Source organism: Grammomys surdaster, unplaced genomic scaffold (genome assembly GCF_004785775.1).
Source record: "Grammomys surdaster isolate TR1022 unplaced genomic scaffold, NIH_TR_1.0 132, whole genome shotgun sequence".
NCBI lineage: Eukaryota > Metazoa > Chordata > Mammalia > Rodentia > Muridae > Grammomys > Grammomys surdaster.
Window position 1 is genome coordinate 160860 of NW_021604590.1, and position 26737 is coordinate 187596.

General features: G+C 41.8%; 1 protein-coding gene across 3 annotated transcripts in view; it reads right to left on the reverse strand.

Moving 5' to 3' along the window:
• Window positions 1-524: 524 nt before the first annotated feature.
• Window positions 525-26737, reverse strand: part of Enosf1 (enolase superfamily member 1) — a 36610-nt gene continuing 10397 nt past the window's right edge. The window contains exons 2-17 of one of the 3 annotated variants that reach the window (XM_028762220.1): window positions 25183-25291; window positions 20502-20617; window positions 18319-18405; window positions 18006-18032; window positions 17025-17068; window positions 16369-16403; window positions 16170-16208; window positions 15668-15750; window positions 14210-14244; window positions 11749-11836; window positions 9594-9728; window positions 5883-5924; window positions 4989-5118; window positions 4467-4566; window positions 1835-1916; window positions 525-907 (exon numbers count right to left, since the gene is read on the reverse strand). In XM_028762220.1, the coding sequence (XP_028618053.1) occupies window positions 794-907; window positions 1835-1916; window positions 4467-4566; window positions 4989-5118; window positions 5883-5924; window positions 9594-9728; window positions 11749-11836; window positions 14210-14244; window positions 15668-15750; window positions 16170-16208; window positions 16369-16403; window positions 17025-17068; window positions 18006-18032; window positions 18319-18405; window positions 20502-20617; window positions 25183-25291 (1266 nt within the window). In that variant the 3' untranslated portion in view covers window positions 525-793. Of the gene's footprint in view, window positions 908-1834; window positions 1917-4466; window positions 4567-4988; window positions 5119-5882; window positions 5925-9593; window positions 9729-11748; window positions 11837-14209; window positions 14245-15667; window positions 15751-16169; window positions 16209-16330; window positions 16404-17024; window positions 17109-18005; window positions 18033-18318; window positions 18406-20501; window positions 20618-25182; window positions 25292-26737 lie in introns of those variants that run through there. The other 2 variants (XM_028762222.1, XM_028762221.1) reach the window with 2 other exon arrangements.

The following is a 26737-nucleotide window of genomic DNA, read 5'->3' on the forward strand; positions in this document are numbered from 1 at the left end:
ATGTGTAGACAGGGTCTCATTTTAGCATGTATGTTTTGCAGTTGTCCTAGTCATCTTTTTGAGTAGAGCAAGCAAGTTTGATTACAGAGGCAAAAGTGGCAGTTAGTCTGATGACCTTTTTATCTTGCTAGAACAGCAAATTTTATAAGATCAGATTAAGAATGGACTTCAGCATCTGGTTCAAAAAGGAAAGTGGACAGAATACACACGGTCTGTGTTAGCTAAGGGTGTACATGCTAGAGGCATGTACATGTAATGTTAGCCATCACGATAAGGTTTGGTGTGGGAGACATGTTTTACACTTCAGCCCTGGCTGGCCTGGAGTTCAGTGTGCTAGCCTCAAACTTGTGGCAAAACTCCAGCTTCCTGCATGCTAGGGTTATAACTCGGAGCTCCAGTGCCTGGCTAAGACAGTTTTGTAAGTTTCGCAGTGTGAAGAAATACGATTTTGTTCCCATTAATTTCAGTGGGATGTGAAGTCTTAACAGAAGGGATGCTAAACCACTTCAGGACAAATCAGTGGGTCCTTTGTGTTGCTCACAGCGGTGCAGAACCAGTTTTATTCTGATTTATAACAAGTGTTAGAATGAGGAATTATTACAACAAACTCTGAAATATATTGCTTATTCTTCAAAGTATAACAGTTAATAAATATTTTTAAAGAACACTTTGGGTTAGGTAAATTCACTTTACAATTAAGTAGAATACTGACTCGTTAACTATCAACTGTGATGATCACAGATGATTCCTGAGGTGAGTATGACTTAAGGCATTTCACTTCAGGAAAAAAGTGTTAGATCTGAACACATAAATCTTGAGCTTCAAGGAGTTTCCTCCAGACTTCTCCATCTGGGTATTGGTATTTCTTTACAGATTCTTCCTTCATTTCTGTTGAGTAGCCTGCATCCTAGCAGAGACAGATTGACACATGTTAACACTGGTTTCTGCTGCTTCTAAAAATGCTGTTAAATCTATCTAATCCAGAGGTGATCAGTATTTAAGAAATTAAGTTTGGGGGCTGGAGAGATGGTTCAGCAGTTGAGAGTGCTTGCTGCTCTTCCAAAATACCAGTGTCGTCCCCAGCCCCTATGTCAAGCAACCTTTTGTAATTCCAGTTCCAGAAGATCCCCTCCTTTGGCCAGCATAGCCACCTAGCCACATACATACATGTAATTAAAAATAAAACTTTAATATGCAAGGGTTTTTGTTTGTTTGAAAGATGGAGGGTCTTACTTTATTGGCTACTTACCTGGATTGTTAGTGAAACTAAAACTTCAGTAGCTTAATATCTGTTGGTGCAAATGAGCCGTAATCTGGATAAAATCCAGATAAGTGGCTCAGGTCATTAATATGCAGATGCTGCTGGCTTTGGGAAGGAATATGTCTTTTAAGGGCTCGGCACCTGGCACCTGAAAGTATGACGATAGCGCTGTGTCTTAAGCACCTTGGGAAGATGATTTATGTCAGCCTACACCTCAGGTCACAGTCCGTCACCAAGGGAAATCAGCAGGAACGGAGGCTGCCTTGTTCTTCATGGCTTGCTTAGTCTACCTTAGATCATCTTGAATTACATTGTCCCCCAGTAAGCTGGGTCCACCCATATCAACACCAATTAAAATGCATCTGCCTACAGGCCAGTCTTGACATTTTCTCAGTTGAGGCTCCCTCTTTCATAATGAATCTAGCTTGTGTCAAGCTGACATAAAACTAGCTGCACTCTGACCTTCATTGATATTTATTACCAAAGAGCCATTTGTTATTGAAAAATCAATTCTTTCAGGGACACAGTGGCTTCTGGCAGCATGTCTCCAACATGTCTTGGGCCTCTTCTTACCTTGGGAGGCAGATAGGAAGCATGTTTGATTACCGCAGGATACTTGAAGTGTTCGTGCAGATGGTCCACGTATTCACACATCCTAGACAATTGGAGCGTTAGTGCTTGAAGTTAGAGAACTTATAAGCTAGCAACTGTGAACACAGAGAAGTATCCTTAAACGGTGGGCCGAGGAAATGGCTCAGTGGGTAAAGCCTTTGCCTTGCAAGCATGAGGATCTGGATTCAATCTCAGGAACCCATATAAATCGGTGTGTGGCAGGGCATGCGTACAGTGAGTGGTGGTAGAAGAATCCCTGGAGGCTCGGGTGGGCCAGCCAGCTAGTGTTCATAGTGGTAAGCAACAAATAGATCTTATCTCAGACTAGGTAGGGAGGTGAAGACCAATATCTGAGGTTGTCCCCTCCACAACTGTGCCTGCACTCGGCGTGACACACACAGACACACACAACTCTTTTGCAATGAGACCTGGGGGTTGTAGCTAAGTGTCAGCAGAACTCTTGGCTTGGATGAAATCCTAGGTTTGATCCCCAAGGCTTAGCTGTTACTGCACGTTTATGTGCAAATGGAGGAGCTGAGACACGCTATGAAGTTACCTTGAAAGTTCTGTGGTACCCCACGTCAGTTCAAATTGCAGAAACCTGGGATTATTGTGGTTCCTAATCCCAAATGTGAGCTAGATTAAACTGCCAAATGAGGTTCTTCCTGCCTGTTCAGATGATTAAATGAAAAACACAGGTTTGGAATTGTGTCAGGTCAGGCTATTAAAATTCTGCATGTCACGGTCCAGTTTTGTGGTTAGGTGCCATACACGAAAGGTTGTGTAACCTAACCTATCTCCTTAGTCACCTGATGTCATGATGGCCCATAATAGGGTGTGTACCAGCCTGTACCAGTGGTGTGGGGCAGTTGTTAGATTACAACCTCCCATTTGTGTGTGAAATTTCTTAAGACAGAGTGAACCAACAAGGGAGGAAATGCTGTGGTGATGCTCACTAAGAGATGAAGTAAACTCAAAATAGCTTCTGGAAGCCCCTGAAACTGACCATATTCACTAGGCCCTTCCATCCCAGAGTAAACAGTATAGACTGCTGCCTAGAAGAAACAGGTAAGCCCCAGCTGAACTACCTAGAAAAAACAAACAAAAAACAAACAACAACAAAAAAGAACAACCAGATGAGCTGTGTAGAAGAGGCTCAGACCAACCAAGTCACCCAAAAGGGACACTCTTCAATTTGTGGTGCTGCCTGCAGGCTGTGCAGTGTGTTGCAAGTTCCAGCTTTGCAAGCTGTCACCCATGCTGGGTGGGCTTTGGTGATGCAGCCGTCTTTGAGTCATTTCTGATTCTATAAATAGCCCCTCATCCATATTCCTATAGGTAACATCAATAAAACTCATTTGTTCATCAAGTAGGACCTTTGATGATATCTGTACTTGAATCTGTCATCAGTTGTTCCCTATATAGGGTGAGTAGAAGTTTGTATCTCCCCAGGAATAATGTTACACAACAGCCAGGAACCCACAAATAAAATGGCAAGAGAAGCTAATAGCTCCTGTGTTGGGAACAGGGTGCAGATAACTATCCAGCTACATGGAGGAGACAGTTGGGTCTCCAAAAAAAGAAAGAAAAAGAAAAAAAAAATGACAAAGCAGAAAGGTTAGGATGTCAACACCTGGTGCTGGTATCTAGTGGGATTTGCTTTATATAAACCTTTCAGAGTTGTAAAGCCGGTATGAAGCACCAACACTGGTTTGAGGTATCTCACATCAGGATACTGCAGAGATGCTTAGATGACTTAACACTGGGACCTGTGGGGCTCTAAGAAAGCAAGAACTGAAGTGAGAAACTAAAACAACCCAGGAAGGCTACTTTTCATCCCAGAATCAGTTTGGACAGTATTAACTGTAAGAAAAAAAAAAAAAAAAAAATCTTGACCCCCATTTTTAAGATTAGGAAAGGGTAGCCATTCTAGGGTTGGGCGGTCCAGGGTTCCTCCCTTAGTGAACCGTCCTGCCCCCCCCCCCCTGCATTGATGTGCCCTGACACACCATTTCTTTCCCACAGTCCTAAGTTTGGTGTTTGCCCTACCCACAGAGGTTCTTATATTTGGTCTCAAGATTTAACTTTAGTGAGTTGTGTGTGTGTGTGTGTGTGTGTAATATGTTTAGCTTCAGCAGACAAAATATAAGCAATCCATATATGTACAAATGACTGGAAGTACACTTCCCCCAATTTAAAATCCTGTTGGGGCTAGAGGGATGGGTGAGCCGTTACAAGCACTGTCTCCTCTTCTAGAGGGCCCAGGTTTGATTCCCAGTACTCACATGGCAGTTCACAACTGTCTATAATAAAAGTCCCAAGGGATCCAGCACCGCCTTCTGACCTCAGCCACCGAGCCAGTGTACACACATAGATGCAGGCAAAGCACCCATATACATGAAATTAAAGGGGAAAAAATAAAAGCAAAAAGATAGTGTCGTGTTTATTCCGTTTGGAACTGGTATTTAAAATATATTCTTGGTGCTCCTGACAGTGCACAGGGTTCTGAGTATTTCTGGCCCTGAGAATTTTCAAAGAGCTGCCCAGGATCAAGGGATATTACTGCAGCCGGAGAGGAATTAATGCTACTGACCTGTTTTGAAGGCTGGCAGAGATTGATATATAGTCAAATATAATCAAGTGTTGTACCAGCTCACAGAATCCAGCTCCACCAGCATGGGGGCAGACAGGGACTGGAAGGAAGGCATTTCAGTTTAAGGCAAAGGTAACGGAGCCGGGCAGTGGTGGCCTGTACAAATCCCAGCACTTGGGAGGCAGAGGCAGGCGGATTTCTGAGTTCGAGGCCAGCCTGGTCTACAGAGTGAGTTCCAGGACAGCCAGAACTACACAGAGAAACCCTGTCTTGAAAAACAAAACAAAAACAAAAAAGCAAAAGTAATGCAGAGAGATTCCCCCCTCCCCCCAGGTTTTGTTAGTGTCTACAGGTGACTTGATCATTTTCTAATATTTAGGGATAAGATTTCAGGATGGAAATCAGCCAAGCCACCCTGATTAGAGATAAGTATTTAGAGAGAAGGTAAGCTGCAGACCCATGAGGGTTCTGAGGCCAGTGGGAGCAGAGTGGAGGGCTGGTCCGCAGCTTCCACATCCTTACTTCCAAACTTTTTGGCCATCAGTAGTACTGAGAGGTTTTCATTGACGCTCCCCAGTCTACAGCTGTCAATCTGGAGAAACTGCAGGGCCTTCTTGTGTAGGAGTTGCTTAATCATCATTCTGTTGTGGCACTGGAAATAGAATTAAAACATTTCAGCATAACACCAACAGAGCTGGGGTTTGTCTTCCTGATCCCTAAGCTTGACAGTGCGTGATTCCACAGCAGCTCCTGCTCATAACTAGAGTTCAGGAAGCCTTGACTGTCTTTCTGTTGGTCTTTTTCTTTCCCTCTTTTTTCCTTCTTAGCCTGAGGTGACACTGACAGTGCAGAGGGACAAATGTAAAGATGTAACGGGAGTCAAGTGTAGGTCACACCAGCTCTCCATTTATAAAGGGATTACTGTTGTATCATCTGTGCAAGTGGGAAGTAGGATTCATCAGGATGGAATACAGTGACAGCTACAAACAGACGGCACAATAACAAAATGGGGCAGTGGTAGGGTGGTATTATTCACTATGCTGGAAGACTGAAACTCTGTTCCTCACCCCGCTCTGCCTTTGGGCTCACTGTAGCAGGTATAGGCAGCCACTAGTGCTTAGTTTATAAGCACAAGAAGAGAGTTATATCATACTTATTCTATTTGGAGGCTACCTTTGTTAAGGTCTGTATGCCCTGGCAGTAATAAGATGTTTTGTTAATTCTGAGTAATCACTTAGAGGAAAACAAAAACAAACCAGTGACCCAAGTCCCATGAATTATGGAAAAAGCCACAAAACTTTGGACTCTAATGAACCACCAGTTTTAAAAATGATAAAACTTGCCCAACTTCTAATGCAACATGACTGTGCTCTCAGTCAGTGGTCAGTGAGGTGATACCAAGGGTATACCACTCACCTGTTCTTCCATGGCAACGCCAATTCCTAATGGGGCCAGTGCCTGCAAAAGAAGGCAGCCTGGTGTTATTTTCCAATGTTTGAACTGCAACTGTGAATGTTCAAAAATATTTTTAGAGTTGAAGGAAACATCCCTGCTGTCAAGCCTTGTAAAGTTTAAAGCCTGCCAGGAGGATGTCCCTAGCAATGTGTGCTCGTGGGAGAGTTATATACCCACAGTGGGGGTTAACACAGGGCCGCTCACATGCTGCCACTACTCTCTTCCTGGATGTGGCTGCAGACTTGCTTCTGCAGCATGGTCTCTCCATGCTCCAGGGCCTGAACTGTGTTCCAAACAGGACAGGGCTACTGGGTAACGTGTTCTTGTGGACTCATGGAGTTCCTGCCTCTGCTTCCCCTGGGTCACTGCTCCACTTATTTTCTTATTACATCTCAAACAACCCCGTGAAGTGTTAAGTTTCAAGTCTCTCTTGCCTTTGTTAAATCCAAAGTCCTTCCTTCCAGCTCTGTGGATAGCCTGCCTTTATAGGTAAGGCTAAGATGACTGCTTACCTGGTGAACCCCTCTGTCATTTAGTAAAGTAGTTGTCCTCTGACTTCTGCATACACACACACACACACACACACACACACACACACACGTGCGCGCGAATGAATGAATGAATGAATGAATGAATGAATGAATGAATGAATGAAACAGTAGCAAAAAGAACCCTGAGAAGCCAGACATAGTGATATGCAGTTGTAAGCCCAGCACTGTGGAGACCGCAGTGGGAGGATCGAACGTTTGAGATGAGCCTGGCTACAAAGTGAGACTGTCTCTAAACTAAGAGCTTCAATCCTGATCAAAGTCCCCATTTCACTCTTCAAAGAAAAGAAAATAAACTACCCTAAGTTCGTATGGAATCACAAAAGACCCCCGGATAGCCATAACAGTCTCAAGTAAAAAGAACAATGCTGGAGGGACTACCACTCCATACCTCAAGATACACTACAGAGCCATAATAATAGAAAGGATATTGTTCTGGCACAAAAACAGACATACAGAACAAGCGATGGAGCTGAAGACCCGAACTTAAAAACTTAACTACAACCATTTAATATCTTGTCAATAAAAATGACAAAAATATAGAATAAAGACAGCAAATGGTCCAGGGAAAACTGGATGTCCACATATACAAGAATGAAGTTAGACCATATCTATTACCTCACACAAAAAAAGGAACTCCAAATGAGTCAGAGACTTAAATGTGAAACCTGAGACTGGAATTGCTAGAAGAAAACCTAAGCAGTACCCTCAGGAGATAGGTACAAATAGGACCCCATCTGCCCAGGAACTGAGACCATGGTTGACAAGTGGGACTTTATAAAACTAGAAATCTTCTGCATAGCTAAAGAAACAATCAATCTAGTGAAGAGGAAATCCACAGGATAGCTAGAGACTCTGCTAGCTGTACATCTATCTGACAGAGGATTGACATACAGACTATATGAAGAACAAATAAATAAATACATCTAAATAACTCATTAAAAAAGATGGTCTTGGAATCTGAACAGAAGAGCTCTCAAAATAATGTCAAAAAAATCTCAAAAAAATATTCATTGTCTCTAGCAATTAGGGATGTGTAAAAATCAAAACAACTTTGAGATTTCACCTGTTTCCAGTCAGAATGGCAAAGTTTAATTAGACAACTGAAAAGTGCTGGAGAGGTTATGGAAGAAAAGGCGAACTCTCATTCATCGTTGGTAGAATTGCAAACTGGTCCAGCCAGTCTAGGAATCTGTGGATAACTGTCAAAACGCTAAAAACAAATCTACCATATGACCCAGGTGTAGCATTCTTCAGCACGTTCCCAAAGGACCTATCATCCTGTTCTACAGACATTTGCTTATCCATGTTCATTGCTGCTCTATTTACAATAGCCGGGAGACAGAAACAACGTAAATGTACTTAAACTGGTGAATGGATAATAATAAAAATGGTCTACATACATACTATGGAATACTATACAGCTGTAAAGAAAGATAAAATCCTGATTTGCAGGTAAATAGATGGAATTAGAAAGGAACATATCGAGTAAGGTAACCAAGACCCAGATGACAAATGTCACACAAACTCTGTGCTTCCTAGCTCCAAGTTTTCAGATGTGAGTATATGACTTAAGAGTGACTGTAGAAACTAAGGGGATGTAGAAAGGGAGATGATGGAGTTGAGGAGAGGAGAGAAGGGAACAGCAAGGAATAGATGAGTTAAATGAGGAAAGGAGACTTCAATTAGGGAAGATGAGCCTCTTATCTCCCTCCCTTTCCAGTTTCAGGATTCACATTTAGGGAAGAAAAATTCTAAGAGCCAGAGGAAACGTTTTCTGTGAGACTGTGTCTCCTAGAGATGTCAGAAAGGCTAATCAATATAGCTCCCCCAACAAGATCTAAACAATGACGTTAACAGATAGAAGTGGGGGTGCTCTCAGGACCTCAACACTAGACAGAGAACTATGGGCAACTGGGGAATGCCTAGAGCAGAATAAACAGTCTGCCCAAGGGAAACCTCAAATTGGTCAGTCAATACCCGTGCTAGGGGGAGAGATAGGCTTAAGACTCCAGGCCTTGGTGCCAGAGTTTTGAGATGATGGGTTCTTGTGGTCTGATGATTCAAATATTATAACCTGTTTTGCTTTATTTCTCCGTTAATTCTATAGCCTTTGGTTTCTTACAGACCAGGCTTGGATCTGAGGGTGGAAGTTCAGTTTACAAATGAGCCAACTGGTATTCTAGTTCTGAAGATCAGTGCTAAGGACCTGAGCAACAAGAGCCACCCACCCTGACAGTTCCTGAGATCTCCTCACATATGAGAATCTATCTGAACCCTTAAGGCAATGCAGACGGCCCCCAATTACTGTGAAATTGCTTCAAGGCTCTCAGAAAACAGCCAGGCACTCTCTTGTTTGAAAACCTGATTTTTGAGTCCCCTGGGGGAATCTATACTTTTTGTTTTATTCTGGGCAAATAAAGTACAGGTGCTCCTTATCTTGATAAGAACTTCATAAACATACTATAAAGTGGAAAGGTCATAAGCAGAAAATACTTTTAACCTACCTAGTCTACCAAATATTAAGACAGATTGGAGAGACCCACCTGTCCCTGGAGAACTGAACAGGAGTTAAACATTACTAAAATACTATTAAATCAACACTAGTGTTAGTGATAAACCTTTATTGTACGTATCTCTCTTTGAATCTTTATTTTTATTTAAGTAGGCTAAACTGTTGGGGATAAGGCAATCTGAATCCCTAACTGACAGAAACACTTTCCTGGCACCCTGGCCTGCTTAATAGGCTAGCTGAGTAAAATGGGAAATCATTTTGAGGACACATGAGCAGCTCGATAGGACCACTGTATGAATGATTGAAGATGTATTCCATACAGCCTGCATCAGTCTCTAGAAGGCAACACTATAAAAGATAAGACTAGATGGCCCGGAAGCCATTTTCACCCAAGACAGAATGGGAACACTTCCCTTATGGCCCAAGAAGGCTTGTGATTAGCTCCTCATTTGCAAGAGGGGTTCTATTTTTGGTGCAAACATGGACTTTTGTTTGCATGAGGGAGTGGTGCCATGAGAATTTTTGAGGATTTTAGGAGTTGTCCTGACCTCTCAAGAACACTAAACCAACAGTAAATGGCTGAGATAGCCGAAGCAGCGGCCTTATTACCTCAGAGATGGTTGCATGGCCCGTGATGTCATTCTGGGATGTGGGCTTCTCAATCCACAGTGGCTTGAATTCAGCTAGTTTTGACATCCACGCCAGTGCCTTAGGCACATCCCAACGCTCGCTGGCATCCAGCATCTGCAAGGACAGAATTCTCGTTTCTCTGTAGAGCTGTAGCTCCAGAGAGAAGATGCCCTAATTTAATGCAACCTACTGCGTAGGAAGACTCCTCTGGCATTTCTTTTGCTAGAGTCTAGCCCAGAGTCCTCAAAAAAGGATCCAAAGTGCAGACATTGGGATTAGAAATCTGGCTTCAGATCTGAGCCACACGTGAGGGAAGAGGTATGAATTGCTTACAGAACTGCTGTGATGTCTGCAAGTGCCCTGGGCTGGGTCCACGTTAGATAAGCACTTTACCATTGAGCTATAACATTCACCTCCAGCCTGAAGTCTTTTGTTCCAACCAAGGATTAAGAACATGGACATTTTAATAATTCATGCTGGTCTTGTGATAGGTGAACTCCCCTTTTCAAAGCTATGGGATCTGATCAGTTTTAGTTTTATAATTCTATAGAGCCAATTAAATCTGATCAGAGCAAGAGACTATCTTTTTGCTAATCTTTTTGCCAGCCCTTCAGTTGGATCCACTGAGTGCTTTATTTTTATTTTAAGCGTATGAGTGTTTTACCATAATGTGTGTCTGGTATCAGCAGAAACCAGAAGAGGGCATCCGATCCACTGGAACTAAAATTACAGCTGGGTCTGAGGATTAGAACAGAGCCTGGGTCCACGGCAAGAGCAGAAAATGCTCTTAGTCACAGAATCATCTCCCTAGCTCCTGATTTTACTTATGTACTGGACGTCTCCTCTCATGTGTATGTGTATGCAAACACGTGAGTGGAAGTTAGGGGACACTGTGGTGGTCAGTTCTTTCCTTCTACAATAATGAGCCTAGAGACTGAACTCAGGTTCATAAGCTGGACAGCAGATACCTGTAACTGCTGAGCCATCTCACCAATTCCCCTGTTATCTTTCAAATCACATGCGTAGTCAACACTGAGTTTGTTCAAATTGTCTGTTGCCCACCAGGTATCTGACATATTAATAAACATCACTAATGAAACACTCATTCTACTTGACACTTAATAGGTTTTTGTTCCCTTTAATTTTTACTATAACCTATATAAGGCAGCTTATATTACCCTGTTTTACAAATAAAAACTGGCTTATAGAGAAAGTTAAGTAAGTCACTCAAGACTGGTAGGCCAAGTTGGTTAAGTCCAGGCCTTGCCTTTGGGGCTATGGCTTTTTCCTCACTATCATATTACCTGGAAGCCAGAGAACTGTGCAGACCTTGAGACAGGGCCCAGTCTTCTGCCATCAACCTCATTACACTTGCAGAAGATGGACAAGGACATGAGAGTCTGTAAATAGTCTCCGTGGTAAGACTTCCTTACAGGATACTCTGAGAACCACAGTAGAGCAGGCTCAAGATCAAATTTTGTCATAAATTATTTGAATGAGGATGACCTCATGAAACAAAAGCATTGCTATTTCATGCATAAATAATGAGATTTCTGATCTTACATCAAGTACTCCAAAATTGATTTTAGCTCCACAAAATAAGCCGTATTAAAACATAAAAAAAAAATCTGATTGTGACTCTTCACAAAAAATATTTTACATATAATAAAAACTGTAACACATAAGAATGATAAATCCTTTTATTTATCTCAGCTAAAACCTCAGCACTTCACCAAAGAATGGCTGCTTAGAACCTATCTCCGGATAAGCTGCTTAAGAGAGGTTAATGATTTACACACCAGGGTGGTGCCGATGGAAGACTGTTCAGGCTTACCTGTATTAGCAGCATTGCTCGAATCAGACTTAATTGGCTCTGTAGAATTACAAAACTAAAACTGATCCAATCCAATAGCTTTTAAAAAGAGTTCGCCTATCACAAGACCACCATAAATTATAAAACTGTCCATGTTCTTAATCCTTTGTTGGAACAAAAGACTTCCAGCTGGGGGTGAATATTATAGCTCAGTGGTAAAGTGCTTATCTAACGTGTTAACACAGCCCTGATTTAAACTCACAATACCACAGAAAACATGCATCAGGCTTCCAGATCTTAATATCTTGAGAATATATTTACCAAAGTCTTCTCTGGTCCAATCATGTCCCTGATGAGGCGGCATCTTCGTGTGTCATTCTGAAGATCAGCCCCAACTTTTACTTTAAACCTATAAATACACTTAGTTTAAATAGGTCTCTAATTTGGCAAGAACACCTGGGTTTCCTGTAGAAGCGAGTCTCTGTGAATCATTCATAGACCATGTTTTCTAGTAACCTCTGTTCTTCCCAAACTTTAGAAAAGTCATGTGATTATACTGCAAACTGCATCTCTTTATTCAGTATCAGGGTAACAACTCTGAATTATCTGCTGACCCACAGTTAAGGAAGCAGAAAGAGAAGTTGCATCTCTAATACAGCTTCCTGAAAGTTTGTTATGCCAAACATGTAAGAACAAACAGGCTCTGGTCCAAACAGAAGAGGCAAGTGGAGTTCACAAGGCCCATACATTTGCTAGTTATTTGCACAGAAAGCTTTGTCTCCAGTGAGCCCAGTTGGACTAATCTGTTCTTTATGGTGAAGGGCTCCAGAAAAGGAAAGAGACTTGGTCACACAAAGAGGAGCAACAGAGTGTGGTCTGTAGTGTCCTATAGAGTTCTCCCTCATGGCACATTTGGCCACTCACAAGGAGCACCCCCCCCCAAAAAAAAACCCCTAATCTGCCTTGATGTCCAATTATATCTTGAGACATAGGCATCTATGTATGTCCCTTGTGACTGCTGGAGAATGGTTGGCCCAGTGTGAGCACTGTTAGCAGAGAAGAGAATATCATCCCAAGGGACCAGTATCCGATTTCTTCTTCACAAGCGTCTGTTTAATGAGTACCAAGGCTGTGCTTGTGTCACTGCGGATAGAGCCTAGGCATTCTACTCCTCCAAGTGCTCGATCTCTCTGTATACTAGGAAGACCATTCATCTCATAAAAGCTTCACACAGGTACAGGAATCACCTTATCTTGTAATAATTGTAGTTACTAACCCCCATCCAAGGAGACTATTTTTACAGCAAACAGAGAACATCAAAGAAAATCACAAATGGACACAATCCAGAGATCAACAGATCATGGGGAGACCAACCCCAAAGGATAATGCGCATCAAAGCTCCTGCATCAATGGCTAAGGGAACCTCTTGGAAGAAAGGGCAGAAAGAGTGTAAGAGGCAGAATACCAGAAAGTCTACTCTGAAAGTCTTTCCTAGAAATGACTACACAAACAAGACCTGAACAAAGGCAATATCATGGAAGGAGGAAAATTTTGTAGGGTCCCCCCCCAGACAAAGAACTATGGGTAACAAATGACTACTAAGAGGAAAAGCAGCCTCTCTCCTTATTGGTTATCCAATGCAGAGTGGTCAACGCTGAAGTCATATACACATTACCATCAAAAATGAACTCAGCAGTATATAATAGTATATATACATATAATAACACACATATGTATGTATGTAAGAGTGATAAAGAAAAAGAGACTATCAACTTGAGAAGGGGGGGCATAAGAGAGTTTTGAAGGAGAGTAGCTGGGGGAAAGGGAGGGAGGGAAAGTGATTATTTCAGTCAGAGACATTTTTTTTTTTAAAGCTGAACACACTCAGGCGTCTACCGTCTTGTTTTCTCTTACTCATAACAAACACCCAGAGACTCTTTTACTCTAGGTGGAAGTTTCAACTATATGCTTTGTAGATTCTGGAGAATACTGGAAGTAGTTGGCCATAGCCTCTACACATTTCTTTTGCTGAGGTCCAGAAATCTTTCTGGAGCCTTCCTGTTCTCCTAGAGTTGACTCATCAGCCAGCCTCTTCTTGGTCAGGTAGAGGCTAGTCCTCATGGAACATCTGCTCCAGATTTACCTTGTAATAATTCTCATCAAAAATGGCAACTCTTAGAAGGACCAAGAGAGAGGGAGGACATATGTTTAAGAAAGGCTGATAAATCTGCCTAGGATCACACAGAGTCCTTGAAAAGGAATGGTGGGAAAAGTCAAGAGTTTACGTTAATTCTATCAATTGCCAAAGCCTTTTTCATACCTTCTTCATGGTATCACTCTATTTAGCTAAGGAACTGACAAGGGTTCAGTGCCTCTCAAATTTGGATTCACAAATGAAGACTAACTGTTGGGTATTGTTAAAGTGAAGATCGTGGTTGGGGTTCAACAGTGGAACAATTGTCTAATAAGTATGATGCTCTAGGTTCAATCCCTTGCGCCAAAAAAGAATGGACTTGAGACTCACTGAGACAGAGTGATTTGTACACTGAGTGGGTATTTGAAGCTGACATCTTCCAAAGTCTCTTCCATATGTTATATTCTGGAATTCTAAGTAGACTCACACCTTGTCTTTAGAGAGAATATGCCTAGCCTAGGTTGAAGCAACTAGACTAGTTGCTTCAGGCATTATTGGTGAGATTTAGCCTTTGGCTCCTCTTCACATATTCAGCCTTTTAGTGTTGTTCACTAGGAAGTCAAGTACACCGTTCCATAGATAACTTACCTGGTCCAGCCATCGTTTAGTGCAGCTTTCAAGAGCTGTGAGGAAAGGGGTGCATCTCTCATTAGATATTGGTACAATGGACCATGCTCCCCTGGCCTGATAGTACTTCAGTAGTTTCTTATCTTGATGTCACAAACATTATGGTTGTCTATAAACCAGAGGAGCAAAGCATGTACTGTTTAAAGATAGAAGCAGTTTGGCCAATGGCATTACTCTAGTTGTGAAGTGGCTTTCTTTCCTTATCTCTGTGGGAAACATTCCTTTAATTGTCATAACACTCCAAGGGATGATGCAGTATGAATACCCTTCTTTGTAAAGCTAGGATTCTCTGTGGCATCCATTGAACCAACATTAAGAGTAAGAAGCAGAAGCCAGCCTTCCCCTCTCTCTTTCTCCTTTGTCTTGGCTCTAGGTGAATACAAAGTGATCAGAAAGCAGGGCTGGGATTCTAGATCAGTTGTCAAGGGCTTGCCTAGCCCTGGGTTTAAAAACATATGTGGTCAGAATAATAAATGACCATGTGCTAGCCGTGGAACACTTAGAGCTTTATCTGAATCTTCAAAACTGTCCCATAATTTTTCTACTTCACACAAAGAAAACTAAGGCTCAGCATGGTTAAATGGCTTGCTGGCGTTACAGTGCCTATACATGTATAGAATCAAAGCTAGGCTGTCACCTTCCAGAACTTGAGACTTACTAAGACAGAGTGAAAAAATAGCTTTATTTTTCTCTCATGTAAGGCAGCATTTGTCCCCCTTGCACCTTGTCTCCCTTCCCATATTATGTCCTAGCACACAGTATGGAAAACACAGAATCTCCTTAGTGATAGTGTCATTTGTATATCAATAAAGTGACCCTAAAAATCAGTCCCTTCTTTGTTGGTCACCGTTAGACCAAGCTATAAGCAAAGGGTTGGAACTTTTAGTCCTACCCTGAAACTTCTAGAGAGAGAAAGGTTGATGGTTGAATTGGCTTATGAAAAGCCAATGACTCCTCTGCAAAGTCCAGAAGGACAGAGTCCAGAAGCAGGGTTAGTGAACATGTTATAGTAGCTGGGGGACGCTCCATGCTGCCAGCCCTCCACACTTTGTCCTGTGGATCCACTTTACCTGACTCTTCCTAAATTACAGCTCTTGAAATAAACTGGTGACTGTAAATCGAGGGTTCTGTGAGTTACTCTAGGGAATAATGAAACTCAGCGGTTTGTACTGTAGAGATCTGTGCTCTAGCTGCTGTAGGTCGGAAACTCAGGTGAGACTCTGGACTTGCACGACTGGAGAGTGAAAGAGATTAGGCCTCGTAGACTAAACTGTTGTCCAAGGACAGTGGTGTGTGTCACTAGTGTGTCACATTTATCTAGTGTCAGAGCCAAGTACAATGATAGTGGTATGAAACACACATGAACTAGCTTGTTTCTCCTGCTTGGGCTTGTCTATAAAGCCGGATTTAAAAGCTTACCTGTTTCAGGGTGCTGTCTGAATGCCCCAGTGAGGCGCAGGATGTAGTATAGGCTGGGTAGCCATGTCTCAGCATTTGTTTTTCTGGAAAACACAGCTCTTATAACATTTGAGACTTTCCAGAGAACTTCAGAATTAGAATTGTCTGGGACTAAGGTGTTCCCCAAAGGATATATCTAGTTGTCCTCCTGGTTGCCCTTTTAATACCGACTGCCATAAGTCCACCTCCCGGTGTGACAGAGACAAGGATATTTGATGAATACCCTGCTCTTCAAAGGTCCCTATCCCACAGTGCAACGTGAAGTGAAACCTCCTTGAATGGTCGCTGAACTGAGCCTCCAGCCACATTACATTAGATGGCCTCTTCACCCAGGCTTACATGTGTGACTGCGGGTCTAACACTTAGTACAGAGTGTGTGGGAACACCATGTGCACCCTAGAAGACAGGGATGTTCAAAAGTAGGCACTGATAGCACAGAGAAGGACATTTCCCCACAACGTACCTCTTTCTTTTTTACCATGTTGACCATTCTGCAGTATTTCTGTGGGGAGCAGGCGGGGTGGAGAGCATAAATCCCTCATTTAGACAAGTCTGCATCTGTTGTATTCACCCCTTGGTAAGCACAAGGATACTCCCAGACCCATGACATACACATTAACTCACCATAAGCATCCTCTTCTGTCAGGACATCAGTGACGTACCTGAAATTAATGCAGGACAACAGCATCTCTGGATCCTGGGGGCATAAGGGAAAGGCCCATTATCAATTCATAGGCAGATGATAGGCAATGCTTACACTAGTCTTATGGGCATATTCTTTCTAGGAAGGGATCTTTGGGATGTCGGTGTCTGTCTGGTCCAGTCATTCTTTAGTAGTGAACATTTTAGAATTCACTGTGGTTCTTAATGAGCTCTCAGAGGCTCCATCCCTCCTGTCTTGACTTCTACGTCCTCCCTCTGTCCTATTCTTTCCAATTAACCTGACTTCTTGGCCACAGAGCCTAGCACCAAGTGAACATTCAGTACAAAGTAACAGAGTCCCTCTTTGAGTCTCTCTCTCTGGATCTGTTCTTCTTGCCATTGTGAACTTCCACTGAAGTATGACATGATGAAGGTGGCCCTGGAGCAGCAAAGCAGAGTGGAGAAAGGCTGCTTTCAGAGTCAGGCCACTCAGGGCAGCCTTGGGTCTCCAGAGTGACTATGGCCATCTCCCCACCGACAGGAGGAGAGTGGTGCACTAATCTTCCTGAAGAGCACTGGCTGCACGGGCTACTTCTTCATACTCACTCACCACTATGCCCTGCTGGACTCTAAATTCTTTTCATGACTGTAAGCTATATCCATGTGGAAGGCTCACCTTTCCATACCCTTCTCTTCAGATGGCCCCACGATGCCCTCAGCCTGTTTGAAAGAAGCTGTGAGCATCTTGACTTCATCTGCCCCCTTGTCCCCAAATCTTCAAGGCCCATGTTCATTGTTTGTCCTTCATTTTACTGTCAAATAATAGTGGGAGCCTTTATTTGTGGGCCCTCAGAAATCACTTGGAGTCAGCTACCACTCGAAGTGGACAAGCAACACATCCAGGGTCACTCGGTTACTTATTAATGAAGCCTGGACTGAATGTCTGGTCTACTTGGGACTGAAGGTCCCTCCCTTTTAGCAGCCTAAACTAGCACAAATGAATTTAAAAAAAAATCCTCCTTAACAATCAGGTGTTCATTCCTGCTACGAATATTGGTCACCAAGAAAGAAAACAGCCTTTGGAATTCCATATCAAGCTACTGACCTGAAGGAACTACATGGTAGAAACTGCCATGACTTGATCCAATCGTGCTTTTAGAGTTAAGGTGGCCATAGATGTCCTAGTGATAGTTATGTGGCTTTTCAAAATCTATGATGTTCTATTGTCTGTCATTTGATATTTAAACTGATTCTGAGGCTCTTGATGGTTCTGGTAGTTTTCTCAAGCAGCAAAAGCTCAGAACTTAAGATGATGTTGTAAGGACCCTTTAGAAGAAAGCAAGACTTGAACTTCCTACCTCCCATCCTTACCTGCTTACCTGCACAGCACAGGTATCTGCTATTTCAAATGATCAGAAAGAGGACATTATGGTCTGGGAATATAGGTTAGTGGTAGAGTGCTTGCCTAGCATGCAAGGCCTTCCTTGGGTTCATGCTCATTGTGGAAAAAAAATAATTTTTTTCTGTTTCTTTTTAATTTTATAATCAATGATCAACAGACTAGTCCTGAATATTCTTATTGATTATCAAAAGCAGCCAGGTAATCTATAAAATATTATCTTTAGAAATAACCATAATATTAAAAGACTCTACTTACCATGTCCACAAGTAGCTTCCATAAAGGCTTGATTGTAAAAAGGAAGGAGTTGTAAAATAAACACAAGGCAATCATTTTTGTCGGATATAAATACACTAAGGATGACTGCTGCCACCAGACATCTGGCTCATTTCCCACCTGATCCCTCATGTCCCCACCCCATCCCTAGTGCTCCCCGTGAGTCCTGCTCCCCCTAACTGCTTCTTTACCTTGGTTGTCCCTTCCTCCCTTTGGGTCCTGCTTCAAAACAAATCTCTGACGACAGCCATGTATCCTGAGTGGTAGCCACAGGTGTGCTTATAAAAATCATTACCTTTCCTTCCTGCTTTGCCCACAGGTCCCACACAGCATTCAGAATGGCTGTGACGGCCAGACCCACTACGTCTTTCTCTGGACCAATCTGTTTGGGAAACAAAGCACAACAGTGCTTGTCTTAGATGAGAAAAGGTATCCGGGTTTTTCTCCAGGAACATGCTTGGAGAACTAAAAGACAAAACAGTGTGGTAGCAGACACCTACACTCAGCAACCAGGAAGCTGTGGTGGGAGGATGATGAGTTCAAGGCAGGCCTGACTCATACAATGAAGTCCCTGTCCCAAAAACAAACAAACAAACAACAAACACAAAAATTGGCAGTAGTGGAAATTCAGTTTCTGACCCACAGAAAGGTTGCAAAAGTAGAAACAAACAAACAAAAAAAAACCCAACCTCTCCCTTTCCTCTCTCTCTACACACATTAAATTGTTTTCAGCTATTTAAAAGCAAAGCTGTAGATATCATTCTTTTTGGTAATCATAAGTACCTTTGTGTGCATTTATTCTCCTACATGTGTCCTCATAATTCAGTGATCAAATTCAGGGAATATCATATTGATAAAATATTATCTAAAAGATGACCCATAATCAAATGCCACCAATTTTCACAACAATGTGCTTCTTTTTGCCCTGACTTGTCCAATACGGACAGGACCCACTTGTTGCATTTAGCTGTCATGTGTCTTAGTCTCTTTCATCTAAAACCACTTTTTATTTCTTTGAGAGACACTGACATTTTTAGAGTCAGAGCCTTGAGTTGTCTAGTATCCCTCAATATGGGCTGATTAGCATAAATTATATAAGTGATGATGATACCTTGCCTTATAATCAGGGTCATTAAATTATACTACTTAAGCTAGTGTGTGTTTGTTTTCTTTACTACGGAGTTACCATTCTTTTCCAAGTAAGTATTCTATGGCTACAGATTTTAGGACTGCTTATGACTCAGCTCACTTGACTACAGTAATGACAACTACAGTACGGTGATTTCCTCATGACCTCATTGGCCTCAGACTTATTAGGTTGCATCCTATTGATGATGCGCTTTCCTTTACCTGAATGGACTCACGGGTTTTAATACTACAAGGGGGTTATAAGACATTATTATCATATCTATTCTCATGTTCAAATCGTTCCAGATTCAGCTAATGGGAGCTTCTTCAAGGTAATATTTTTCAAGGCATATTTAACTTACTCTACATAAAGTTAAAAACACACGGTAAGGAAACAGAAAGTACATTCTCTTGTGGAAGGGAAATTGAATAGAGTTAGCAAAGAGAAACTTGGTATCATGAGACAGGAAAAAGTCTACATTACTGGAGTAAGAATCTTTTCTTTAGTGCTTTGTTTTTTCATCCTTTGACCTTATGGTTCAGATACTGACATATATGTGTGTGTGTGTGTGTGTGTGTGTGTGTGTGTATGAAGCATGTTGCTCTTCTGCGTTCTTAGTTTTCCTTTAATATCTTCTACCCTACTAGCTACTCCTATCATGCCAGTACTATTCACATCCCCTCCCCACCGAGGGTTGCCCATTTGGACTTTTTAATCTTTTAGACCTCTTTCTTTTGTCTTTTTGAAACAGATTCTTACTCTATAGCCCAAGTATAGTCTCAAACCCATGGTGATCACATTCTAAGTGCTGAGATTTATAGGCATAAACTACCACCAGAGGCCTGGCTGCACTCTTTTTCTAGACAGTGGTCAGTGTGGTATATAATAGCTAGATTTCTTGAGATCCAGATACATTCAGATTCAAGTCTCATAGAAAAGAACTGCCTATTTCAAAACACTGATGATCTAGATGGCTCAAGCCTTAATTTAACTGAATGAAATTGTTTATGAAAAACTTGAAAATCCTTCTCTACTTTTATATTTGTTACAATCAAGGGACATCATAGACTGTAGAAACATCATTTATAAACATAAATGTTTCGATAAAACATTATCCCTGAGCTGGAGAAATAGCTCAGAGGATAAGGGCACTTGCTGATCAGAACTGGAGTTTGATTCCTAGTATTTGCATCGGGTGACTTACAAACTCCAGAACATCTGACACCCTCTTTTGGCCTATATAGATACATACGTAGAGACACACAGACACAGACAGACAGACAGACAGACAGACAGACAGACAGACAGACACACACACCTTTTAAAACAAAACAAAATACATCTCTTACCAGTCTGAACTGCTCATCACTTGTGAGCTCTCGGCAGAAGCCTCTAAAGTCACCAACAATATCCCTGAGATCCTTGTCAAGCACGTAGTAGGTAAGGGCATTCACAGCACCGACAACTATCAAAATAGGATTTCATTCTTGTTCATGTTTTAATATGCAGTCAGGAAACTGAGGCACTAATATATGATGAGCAAATTAGAATGGACATTTTATGAAAATAACAAAAGATACAAGAAAATCCCCATATAAATTCTAAAATTCTAAAATGTGTCTGTGTCTACTATAGCTAAGAACTGAACACAGCTACAACAGATGGAAGTCTACATACTGAGTTGAGCAAAAATATTTTGCTAAGCAAAATCATAGACATGCAAGTTTAAATATTATTCCCAAGTTATTTTCCTATTTACTGGGTAATGTGATGGGCAGTGAGATTCAAAGCTAGACCTTGTTAATTCACTGTCTGGAAAGGATAAGAACGGTCTGACTTACATAGCATTTAAATCGATTTTTAAATCCTGGCAAGTAAAGATATTCACTTCACAGCAACATACACTACTGAAGATAAAATTACTTGCATATGGTATACTTTCATAAAATGGTAAAGTACATCATAGCATTAAACTTTCCCCCATGACTTATACTACATTTTTCATACACAGTTTGAAGGTTACGCATGATTTGGGTTAGCATCACCATAAATTATTTATTTTTGGTGCTTTAAAAGGCTTCATTGAGTTATTTGAAGAGGTCCTAGGAGGGAACGCCCGGTAGGACACTTGGCTCATATGTGCAAGTGAAAGCCTTTTCCAGACTTTGTTCTTTCTAGGACACATTTAGTTCATGTGCCTAAGACGAAACTAACCATATCATTGACTTGCCCCCAAAGCAATTAACTCATTACAAAAGACTTGGATAATTTTGTTTGGTGTTGTATTGCTTCCACAGTAAATCTTTAGGTCAGTTAATAGGATAGCTACAGGGGTACAGTTTTACCGTCAATAATATTTAAGAGGAAAACGTTTTGAAAGCAGCACCACATCAGGTGTGCCTGGCCTCTGACTAACACGGCTTTCCAGTAATTACACACTTGCTGATGGATGTATCAGGACTGAACCAGCCATTCTGGGTTCCCCTAGGGGCTATTGTTAATGGAATGGAATCATTCTAGTTGGGATATTTATGCCATAAAACTGTAAGAACACAGTATCCGCCTCATTCTTTGATGGTTGATGTTCCTGTATTAGAACAAAACTCTGAAGTATTTAGTGACTAACAGTGAGGTATTTAATTATCTACATCCAACTCTGGCCTCGTGGCTTTGGTCGCTGCTATAGATCACTGGCTAAGGCAGCCTATGCTTGCACCACAATAGCAAATGCATTTAACAAAAGCTAAGGATGATCTCAATGTCTATGACTCAAAAGAGTGAATGGAACAAACCATAGTGAAAAATTCATCTGCAGTATGTGGATTTTCCTTGACATGAAGGTACTGTAAAAATTAACTAAAATTTTCTGTATTCAATATATATTTAGGTTGTGGTGTTTTGGCTCTAGCATGGGGAAATACATATATCAAAAATTAGCCTTAAAGGCAGATTTTTTTTTAAATTTATTTAGTTTTTTCAAATCGTAATTTTTACTCATTCACACAGGGGTTATAAACACAGAAAGGCAGGACATGGGGGAGGGGATGACACTGGAGTGTGGGTGTTCAGGGGGAATACAGATATCTTTCAGAACAGGGTATTGGCTGGGTGAAGGTTCAGGGGACAGGTTGCTATGACTCTGTTAAAGGTAGATTCTTGTTGACTAAACCCAAGAGTTTTCTCTTGCAAGATGAGTTGAGGAGAAAAAAAAAACATTCAACAAAAAGACGACTTGGTATACTCTATACATTAATATACAACCTGCTTTACCTGTTTCTTGGTCACACATACATATTCATACTCTTTAGTAACGAGGAACACACTATTTTTTTTTCTTATTTTGGGAGGCGATAGTTAACTTAAAATAATAACTTAATAAATGGGTTGACAAAGATGATAGGAATAATGCTGAATTAATAAAAAATTTCTTTGATTCAAGTTCACAGTGAGTCCCATGAAATACACAGAAGATCAAATTTTAAATGGATTCTATCAGAATGTGGTCAGGAAAATGTGGAAAATGGTCAAGGGAAAACAAGGCAGGGACTGAATGAAGCACGAATGGAGTTCGTGCCAAGAACATTAGTACAAAAGGAACATGTACCAAAATCACAAGGAGATCCCTGCCCTAAGACCTCTGTCAGGATTGTGGGTAGGGCAGGTAATGCCATTTTAGTACAACAGAAGAACAGCATCTCATTGTCTGTCTTAGTGCTCGGGGTCCCTCTACTGTGTGAAGGCAGTGACGTTCAAAGACTTGCCTTTGTTACGAACAGAGTGGTTTCGGTGGCCTGCCCCAGGTTTTATAAGCTCACTGTGTGGATTACAGAATGTGCTAGGGTTGTGCTATATAGTGTGCAGTATGGAGAAAGACAGCCACTTCGTAAACTGCCCGGCACTCAGACAGGCATGATTAAAGTTGCAGAAGTCAGCAACAGGTCACGAATCTACCTTGGTCAGCAGTCACTACCTTGTGGGAAACTTTTCGAGGAGACCCTTGACTTAAGGGGAAAGCAGGATGTGGGGATGAGTTGCTGAACCCTTATCTTGTCTCCTCTTTACACAGCAGGTAGGTTTTATTAACTCTTTGGACTCACCTCGGTTCCCCAAACCTTTGGTGAGGGACAGAAATCTTCTCTGTGCAGTTTAGATACATTTTTTTTTAAAAAAACAGTAATTTTTACATTGTATTACTAATTTTACCTTTTATATCTGATTCCCAGTAAATTCATGCATTCTTCTTATATGGGACTCTGGTTTGTTATTCTTTCCCCACGTGTGTGTGTGTGTATGTATGTATGTATGTATGTATGTATGTATGTATGTGTTTAAGTTGTCAGTGTTTGCTTGCATGTATGCATGTGTGCCATACACATGCCTGGTACCTGTGGAGGCCAGGAGGTGACACCAGATTTAAAGATATAAAGGGTTGTAAACTGCCCTGTGGTATTCATAATTACCCAGGTCCTCTGCCAGAACAAGTGCTCTTAACAGTTGGGCTCTCAGGCATGAGGACAACCTGCCACAGAAGGATGTATCCCTTCTGTCATGTAAGTTATGGGAACCGAACTCAAGTCAGAATTGGCAGCAAGCAACTTTATCCACTGGGCCATCTCACCAGCTGTTTCTTTTCCTTTTAAAAATTATGTTTCAAATGCCCTGAGAATGCGCACATATCAGCTCTTCAGTCACGTGCAGGGTAGACTAACTTGCAAGGTGACCAATATGTGCCCTGTGGGTGCTGTGGCAGAAATGGCAAGGGAGCAAATTTGGTAGTATCCACTGAAAGCTTGAAAAATTTTCCCTTGCTATTTGCACACACATGTGAACTTATTTGTTTTAAAATATCTATTGGAACTCATCTTGTGAAAGTGACCTTCTTGTACTTCTTGAATGCTGTACTATGTGTATATGTTGTGAATGCAGACAAAAGGCTGCATTTAAATGTTCTAGAAAGGGACTGGGAAGGTGGCTCAGTTGGTTAGTACTTGTCTTGCAAGAATGAGGACCTGAGTTCAAGCCCTAAAACTCGTGTGAAAAACCAAAGCTGAGTGTGATAAGTATACTTGGAATTCCGGTGCTGCGGAGGTGAAGGTGGGTGGGTCTTGGCATTGTTGACTTCAGGCAAATGAAAAACACTGTCTCAAAAAACAAGGTGGACGGCACCTAAGAAACAATACCTGAAATTGATCTCTGGATTCCACATGTATGCTCACATGTGCAAGCTACCTGTACATACACAGAATCAATCAATCAATCAATTAGTCAGTCAATCAATCAATCACTCAGTCAATCGATCAATCAAGCAATCAATCAACCAATCAATCAATCAATCAATCAATCAACCGATCAGTGTCCTAGATAGAAAGTGCTTTGGAACATCCAGTTCTTCGCTTGCTAAGTACCAGTCTGGACTGAGTTTTCTAGCTCTACAATATGAGGGAGTGTTCAATATCATCACTGAGATCTCATCCAGTTTTGAGAAAGTTTACAACAGTCGGGCAGTGGTGGCACATGCCTTTAATCCCAACACTTGGGAGGCAGAGGCAGGCGGAATTCTGAGTTTGAGGCCAGCCTGGTCTCCAGAGTGAGTTCCAGGACAGCCCAGGCTATTTTTGGAAAGCAGCTTGGTATGAAATACTGTGAACTGAGTAGACTCACAGCACATACAACAATAAATGTTTATACGTTTTATGACATACCCGTTCTCCCCTCACCCTCAGCCACTTGCCTTATTTAGTCCTCAAAGCTCTACAACAGTCTGAAGTTAAAAAGCAGTGGGCAATACTCTGCTAGCTATACTTTGACACAGGGAAATTGATACCGATTTCAGAAATTTACAGCGAACTAGAGATAATTATGAGAAAGACCAAATACTGTTACTTTTTGGTTTCTCCCAGCAAAGCAACAAATTACAAAGCATTGTTTTTATTCCATTTGAGCAGTGCAAATACAGAGAAAGGTAAAGTAAAAATCGAATCTACATGAAAATGAAACATTCTGGAAACTTAAGAGAGTTTTCAAACTCACCAACTTCTGGGTCTTTCCCTAGAGTGAGCATAATGCCATAGCCCTTGAATCTATCTTCTGAATCCGTTTCTATGACAACATAGGCAGCTGAGCAGTCAGGGTCTGTGTGCTGTAGGAAAAAAGAGTCCCAAAATGCAAACACATTTTTAGTCCCAGTATTTGGAAAGCAGAGGCAGGTGGATCTCTGAGAGTTGGAGGCCAGCCTGGTCTACAGAGCGAGTTTCAAGATAGCCAAGGCTACATACACAGAGAAACCCTGTCTAGAAAAGAAAATAGAAGTGCTGTGACAGATATACAGAGCTCCAATCTGATGGAACATTTGATGTACCCCAGAGAGCACAGCAGAAATCGGAATGAACTGAAGAAAAGTACTCCTAAGGATGTACAGTAGTACAGAACTATAACTCCACAGTTTTAGGGGAGCAGTGGAGATGGACCCCAAGGCTTGTACATGCTTAGCAGATGCTCTCCTACTAAGCTTCCTTCTTGGCTCCAAATGATTATATTCTTAAACTGGTTTGCAATGATGTCAAAATTTGGTTTTAAGTTTATTTTTAAACCCAAGAGTTTTGGATCAAATTTCCCTAAAAAGATTTACCTTTGGTGTTGGCCTGGAGCGGGGACTGCCAGGAGTGGAGACCTGGTGCTGGACCCGATCCCACGCAGCACACATACCACTTACAGCTCGACTCCCCAGGTATTCAGACACACCCAGCTTCACAGGTGAGACCTTAAACCCAGCCCCTAGACCTGGTGTATAGGGGCCCCTATGAGTGCCTTCCAGTTCTCACCTCTGCTGGCTGGGAGCAGAGTCCTGGTGCAGGACCTGATCCCACACAGCCCACACCCCAGTTGCAGCTCAACTCCCCAGGTTCACAGGATCGCAGGCTCACAGGAAGGACAGGCTCCAGTCAGAGACAGGGAGGCCAGATAACACCAGAGATAACCAAATGGTGAGAGGCAAGCATAAGATCATAAGCAACAGCCGGGCAGTGGTGGTGCACGTCTTTAATCCCAGCACTTGGGAGGCAGAGGCAGGCAGATTTCTGAGTTCAAGGCCAGCCTGGTCTACAGAGTGAGTTACAAGACAGCCAGGGATATTCAGAGAAACCCTGTCTCGAAAAAACAAAAACAAAAACAAAAACAAAACAAAACAAACAAAAAAGAACGTAAGCAACAGAAACCAATTTGACTTGGCAACATCAGAACCCAGTTCTCTCACCACAGCAAGTCCTGGATACCTCAACACACCCTTAAAACCCTCAAAACACCCTTAAAACTCATCTAAACTCTCATTTCATGAGGAGATGATAGAGGACCTTAAGAAAGACATAAAGAACTCCCCTAAAGAAAGACAGGAGAACACAAGTAAACAAGTAGAAGCCCTTAAAGAGGAAACACATAAATCCCTTAAAGAAATACAGAACATGATAAAACAGGTGAAGGAATTGAACAAAAACAAACCAGGATCTAAAAACGGAAGTAGAATCATTAAAGAAAACTCAAAGGGAGTCAGACCTGGAGATGGAAAACCTAGAAAAGAGAACAGGAGTCA